At 42.6% G+C, this 7,191-nt stretch overlaps 1 protein-coding gene across 1 annotated transcript in view; it reads right to left on the bottom strand.

Annotated features, from left to right (window-relative positions):
- Positions 1-5,538: 5,538 nt before the first annotated feature.
- yjefn3 (YjeF N-terminal domain containing 3) overlaps positions 5,539-7,191 on the bottom strand; it is a gene marked incomplete at its 5' end in the record, with an annotated part of 75,353 nt that continues 73,700 nt past the window's right edge. Inside the window, 2 exon segments of the mRNA XM_014016771.1 lie at positions 5,539-6,380; positions 6,596-6,746. Coding sequence (XP_013872225.1) covers positions 6,184-6,380; positions 6,596-6,746 — 348 coding nt within the window. The 3' untranslated portion in view covers positions 5,539-6,183.

Genomic DNA, 7,191 nt, shown 5'->3' with positions numbered 1-7,191 from the left:
TTTCCTGAGTGGGTTTGGACGGACTTGAAAGACAGAACCACTGCAGGCTCAGACACTAATTCTACAAGTTTGCAGTTTTTATCTGACAGCACAGTGAGAAAAACAGATCAACATTCTCTTTCACTGACTTTCCACACCCACTCACACRTGCATTCCCCCCTCACACACACGCCTTCCATTAGTGCATTAGTATGCTGAAGAAACTCCCGTGCTTTGTATAAATACACATTACCTCATTCATTAACAGCACAGCAGCCTCATTCTTAGTCATTCTCACCTAACGTCACGGTGCTGAACCTTTTAATGAGAGGTCATTTTCCTCTTTAGCTGATTAGAGCCTGAGCTCACTTGTTTATGGTGTTTGCTACCAAATTAAATCCAGTTGTGAGCAAGTAAATAGATGCAACAATGTGTACTTACCCTAACATGGTTAAATGTGATGTAATTATTGTCTATTAAGGTGACTCAGTAGCAACTAGAATTTCATTGAGGATGGTATGCACAAAACCTGTTTTGGCAAAAGGTAAACATGAATCTTAATCTTTCTTTTTAAAATAGAACCTTAAGCTTTTGGTTAACTTTGAAGACAAAAAGTAATAAAAATAAAAACAAACAATGGCATGAACTAGAAAGAAATAATGTGAGTTAAACATAGCAGGAGTTATTCTGCTCACTTGTGTTGCTTATAAGCTACTCTAGTTCAATCCTAAGGCCACATGAGGGCAGTTCAACAGTCAAAATGCAGAGTATTACCGAATTTACACTCCGCTCCTCAGCTGCCATTCCTGACCTTTCTGGATTTACTCTGCATTGACCCCACTGCGGAGTCCAGCGAAATGCAAGATTGTGTGAGAAAGCCAATGATAAATGCAGAAGTCTGAACAAAACAATTAGTTCTGGGAAAGACGGAATCTAAACCATAWATGAAACCTTATCGCTGTTCAACGTTTTTTTTTGCATCCATATATTTTCAAAACATTCATTCCAGAATAGGTAAATATACTGAGTGCAGAGAAGCTGCATTATTTTGTAGCATGAGAAGGAGGACACAGAAACTGATATMAAACCAGTTAACTATTCCTTCGGTGCCAAAAGCAGAACAGCAGTACAAAACAACATTCCGCTAAAGTGGCTCAAGAACACGCCCCCAACACCAGTCCTGTTGGTTGAGAGGCACCTCACCTCACCAACCAATACACCACACAGACCACCCCCCCCCACACACACACACACACACACACACATACACCTCTTTTGAGCACCCGAAATGGACTGTCATAAGGCAGTTGGAGGGGTGAATTTTGGGCTGCCCTAAGTGACCGATGGAAATAATGACGCAACCTGTTAAGCAGTAAGCAGGTAAGCAGTAGTGCGGTRCACCTGCACCCCCAAGGAACGCCATCTAAGAACAGAGACCTGAAATAAACTGAGTACCTCTGTCCGAAGTAATGTTCAAAGGCAGGACAAAACTGGCAACCCAAGTGGCGRGGAAAGCACCAGCCACATCAGAGGCTGCAGTGGAGGAAAGAGGGACAACCTGCAACCAACTGTTGATGTCTGAAACCCTGTGATGGAGGCAGGGGACCCAACTTGATGGCGCCAACCTGCCAAAACTACTGGGCATGGCCGGCCTGTGGAAACATCACACAGGAGCATAGAACCTCTTTCTACCATCCTGACCTCCTCGAACTTAAGGCCTGAACCGCCGGTGCAAAGGGCAATGGTATTAGCATCCCCAGGTTGGTCAGTGGTCATGGCAGAAAAATCCATACCGAGAAGCACAGAACAAACAAGTACTCGCAACAGACAGTCTCATCTGAGTTGGACTTTCCAGTGACATTGCGGATGTCAGTTGTAAACTCAGAAATAGCCGCCAGTTGCTGCTGCTTACGCGCTGACCAGGGCTCAGTCATTTTAGGCATGGCGAATGTTAGTGGCTTGTGGTCTACATAAGCCATAAACAAATGACCCACCAGCAAAAAATGAAAATGCTGCATAGCCAGGACTCTCAAGTTTTGACCTGAGCTTGGAGTGAGATTTCGAGCCACTGAACACTGTTGCCAAAATTTGCTTTTGGCTGTCCTAAAAGTTGCTAAATAACGTCATCGTCCAATTTGCATATTTGGACTTTGGCCAACAATTGTGATCAGGGCTGTATGGTATTTAATGAAGGAGAAAACAGTGTGTAAAATCACTCTGGTGGGGGGTCTGAGGGTCCTCCCTCAGAAAATCTTGAATGAATTAGATGCCATTTCCTGCATTCTGATKTATTTTATCAGGCTGTTAAACAGACTTTTACACAAGTAAACAYTTGGTGAGTATTCTATAGGTCAAGTGGAAGGGGTTCTCAAACATTTTGGGYCTGGGGACCCCTTACAAGAGTGAAAAATTCAAGGGACCCCCTCATAAAAGCCATGCTGTATTAAAATATTATTTTAATCCCTGAATTCCCTTGGAATAGAAGAAAAGTCTTTTGCAGCTGGGGTTGCTGTGTGAGGCTTCAGAAGTACTGGTTTAAGTAGCTGTGAGTGTTTATTAATTTATTTCTTAAAACCAACAAAAACCACTAAAACATCAAAGTACATAAATTATTGAGTAATAAAGGTGCAAAAAGAAGAAGAAAAWTATCGTATATCTGCCCCTGTTAAAAAACAACTTCCTCCAAGCACTAACATCATGTGAGGTCTTTGTTATAAATTTTGACCTGCAGCCCTGCTTTATAAATAGCCGGGTTATCCCTTTATTTAGCATGGCTCTGACCCTGATCCAGCTGTTTGCAGGTGATATGCTGCACATGCAGTGTATCCTCATGAGAACAGAGGGTTTTATTTAACTATGATTAAAAACATAATTTGTGTGCACAACAGTTAGAAAGGATCGGTTTGAGCTGTGATGATGGATGTAGACAGAGCTGCTAGCCTGGTTCTGTTGGGTCTCTGTGTCTCTCAGCTGACTTCAGTCTGACCTCGGCCCCTTTATCTCAGAAAATATCTGTTTATTGAACTCATTTGGCTACATCTCGCACAAACTTTTTTTATTGTCCCCTCTTGGTTTCTCTGCTCCATACATCTTTTTCTTCTTTCTTTCTAACATGTTTGTTCATTTTACCAATGCGGCTCACCTGTTTTCTTTCTCTTTTTTAATGTGGGAGGGGGCACACACCAGGCTGCTCCGTCTTCTCCCACTCCACAGAGCCGCTGTTTACAGGTAGAGAGAAGGTTGGTGTGAAAATAAGGACTGGATAACAACCTGGTATGTCCCTGTGTGTAACACCACGGGTTGTGGAGAAAACGTGGATTGGATTTTTATCAATACTTGTATTTTTATAATGATAAACTGGACCGGAGTTGAGTTTTTGGCGTCAGTTCTCAGCGTGAGAAAGTGGGGKTGTGGCGTGAGAGTGTGTAAAACCCTCGGAGGCATGTGTGTCAGGCTCAATGCATGAGACTTGAGAGCCCTGCGCATAGCCAAAAACAGTGCCATCAACTTGCGGTTGAAAAGGTTGTACTTGCACTTCCAATCTCACAATTTATGGCTGAAAAATGCCAGCAGCTGTCATGCATCCCCAACACACTTCTCTGTAGATCTGAAGCGTCGGTTCTCAGGGCAATCAGGGGATCTGAGTTGGGATGGGCGAGGAGTGTCGCATTTGTTAATGCAAAAAAGTACTGTCCAAAGCAGCAATCCAGTCCGGAGTCCAGACAGCTGCACTTGTGGCCTTCCTTGAATGCATGGCCTCATACACGGCTGCAGGAGATAGGCTGAGCTGGGAACTAACCTGTTCACCATACCTAAAAACTCCTGCCACGACTCACCCACCACCAGCCGTGGGAACTTTGCCACCGCCTGTACCTTGGCAGGCAGTGGAACTGCGCCTCATGCAGAATTGTGATAGCCTTATAAATTCTGATCACTGACAATCCAAACTGGCACTTGACCAGATTAACAAACAGGCCATGGGCATCCAAACACCAAAAAACTTCTTTGAGGTGTGACAAGTGCTCATCAGTAGATGAGCTGGCCCCCAAATTGTCAAGGTAGACAAACACAAAATTTTGACCACGCAACRTGGAGTCCATCAACCTCTGAGAAGTTTGTGCCACCCCCTTGAGTCCAAACAGCATGTAAAGGAATTTTAAAAGCCCAAATGGGGRGATCACCACAGTCTTGGGCACATGACTGGCTGCACCGGAACTTGATGTGCGGAATGGTGTCATCACATTGTCRCATTGTTCAAATGGCGAAAATCGCCATATGGGCACCAGGATCCACCTGCCTTAGGTACCGTGTGAAGGGGCAATGTCCATGGGCTGTTAGAATGCCTGACAATCCCCAACCTCTCCATACATAGTACCAAACTCCTCCTTAGCAATGGCCAGTTTACCAAGATGGTGCACATGTGCAAAAACCAGCRGCCCGGTAGTGGGGATGAAAGGCTCGACCCCATGTTAGGTTGCAGAGGAAGAAAAGGCAGGTGTAATCAAAGAGGGAAATTTTACTAGCAAACACGGAAAAATATCACCTGACATTAATATGTTTGCGTGTGTCAGCGGTCCAGCTCCTCCAGACACACAAGTGAAAGTGGCAAAAGTTGCAGCATCAATAAATCTGCGGTTAGCATCATCAACTAACAAACCATTACACATCTGCACTGATAATAGGAACAGTATTCGAGGCAACAACAAAGTCCTACTCAAACTCATGTCTGTGGAAAGAAACTGTTGTCCATCTAGTGCCAAAAGTTCTAATCGGAGAACTGTTAACTGGAATTAACAGCGGGCCACTGCCTCAGTCTGATAAGTCTGGCCCGAGAGGGTGGACAAAACTTTTCTAGTAGCGAGAGACAACCAAAAAACGGTGTCCTGACAGGGTGTCTGTAATGTAGAGCAGCTCACCTCATTTGCCAGTGCCCAAAGCTGCTACTRAGCGYCGGCCTCCACGTTTCCCAACACTCCGAACATGCTTGGCAGGATACTGCTTTGCCTTGCTCCAAACTCCGGTGRTAAAAACACAGGGAGCTCCCACGATGAGTCCTTGCGCCGATGACCAAAATCACCACAGGTCCACAGCAGCGCTGTCGCCCAAACAAGACAGKGAGAGGATCTTAAATGCCCACTCTGTAGAAGACAGGCTGTACCTCCAAAGAAGAAGCTGTTTGAGAGCAGCATATTTTCCAGCGTGCTGTGGGTTACGCAACAGCGGCATAACCCTGTGGGTGAACTGCTGGTCYAGGRCAGCAATGACCAAGTAGCACCTAGAGTCATCCATTTWCACACCTCGTAGGWGGAAAAGCACCTCGMTGTGCTGGATGGGCTGGCCGTTTGCATGCTGTCGCCCTGTGGAGGTAATGTAAATGCTCTCGTTGACTATAAAGGTTTTGTTTTTACCGCAGTTTGTGCCGTGGTACAGTGGATGTAGTGTAAGACTGGGGTAAGTTCCAAAATTAGACAGATCCATAATAATTTTAATTTAATTTTTGTTTTCAGAATTCAAAAAGTATGGTCTTTACTATGAAAAAGACATCTCAGTAAGCTCATCAAAGCAGCATTTGAGTTTTATTATAACTTGCAGTTAATATAGGAAATAGACTGAGWACAGCTCCAGCCATTTGCATCTTAATTTATTGGTATTGTTGCCATTTTAAATAAGAAAACACCAGTGACTTTACACTACCTGACGTTTTTAYTGGTCAACAAGAAATATCTGTGCCTTTTGTAAACACAAACAAGGTAACTAAAACAAAAATAACTAAGTTCCAGGATAACAAAACTTAAAAAAACCCACAAACCCATATTTTTTAATTATCCCATTTGTTATTTCAACAACACATTGATAAAATAAGGTAAACATAAGAACAAAAGAAGCATTGAAACAAATTTTAAGAAAAAWWTWTTTCCAGTAWGTTGATATAGAAAGTYGATTTYMCCCCCGCTGACTCTAAAAAATAAGAAACAGTGTAATGCTACAGCTTTTACAAGTCAACTGACATTAAACTCCTCATGCCATTTCTTCAAAAGACAGGACTCAAGCCATGGTTCTAAATATCACCCTTCTATAATAGTACAGCTTAAGAGCACGTTTGGCTAATGACACAATTGCRATGTTGACATTAAAATATGGTAACAATCTATAAAACACAAACAAGAGAAGAGTGGTCCCCACTGGCTCTTATGTTTTCATATGTTACAGTTCTATGAGACAGTCTGTGCCAGGGAAGTCTGGGAGATTAAGCTCATATTTTTTCTGAATGTCATAGGGCAGGAAGCGTCCGGCCAAGAAATGCTTTCCAGAGAAGTTTGATGCGCACTTCTTCGGTGCCATGAGAGAGATGAGAACGTCCGGATTTATCCCATCCTGACTTGGTTCTTCTACATCCCAACCTGTAAAAGAAACRAGGGAGCTTTTAATTCTTTTATAGAGTTTTCAGCTCATAGAGCTTTTGGACTGTGATGAACTYAAACTGAGTTGACAGTGGCACATGATTTATTTTCCATGTGTGCATATCCACTCGGAAAACTTTTTTTACTCTGTGCACTGATGTTCCAAGCATTCTTGTATCTTGTTATTTGGCATCAAATCTTTGTTGAAAACTTACCTGAGGGCACATCCACACTGACAATAGGAATCTTGATTTGCTTCAGGGTGGCCAATATACCAGAATATGGCTCCTTAATGTTGGAACAGTCTTCTTCAAGACCCAGCATGGCATCGACCACTAAGTTGTAGGCATCGTTTATGAGCTGCACCTAAACAGAGCACATGTTCACATTAATATCAAAAAAAGGTACTTTGCAATGCACAATTAAGTTTGCAGAAGGAAAGTGGTTTCCATTCACAATTTATACAACCAAAATTGTTCCAGTCTTTGATTTGTTGCTCTACACAACACATACTCCAGCAGTAGTGCACCGATTCCCTTTCGATTCTAATACTGAGTAAAACTCAGGTTGGTATTGGCAATACTGATCCAATACTAATACTTTGTGCAAATGTGTCTAATGTATCTGGTAAATATAAAAGAGTATCCATTTCAAATTATAGCTTTACAAAGAATACAAGACATATATGGGGCGCCAAGTGTAAAATAAAATGTAAAAAAAAACATCACTAACACATTTTCATTAATTAACTCACTTTCTGAGTGTAAAATTCTAGTTACATTCTTCTATTAACATTTTATTGTTATTCAGC

Source organism: Austrofundulus limnaeus, unplaced genomic scaffold (genome assembly GCF_001266775.1).
Source record: "Austrofundulus limnaeus strain Quisiro unplaced genomic scaffold, Austrofundulus_limnaeus-1.0 Scaffold153, whole genome shotgun sequence".
Lineage (NCBI taxonomy): Eukaryota > Metazoa > Chordata > Actinopteri > Cyprinodontiformes > Rivulidae > Austrofundulus > Austrofundulus limnaeus.
This window is presented reverse-complemented; position numbering and strand designations above follow the sequence as displayed.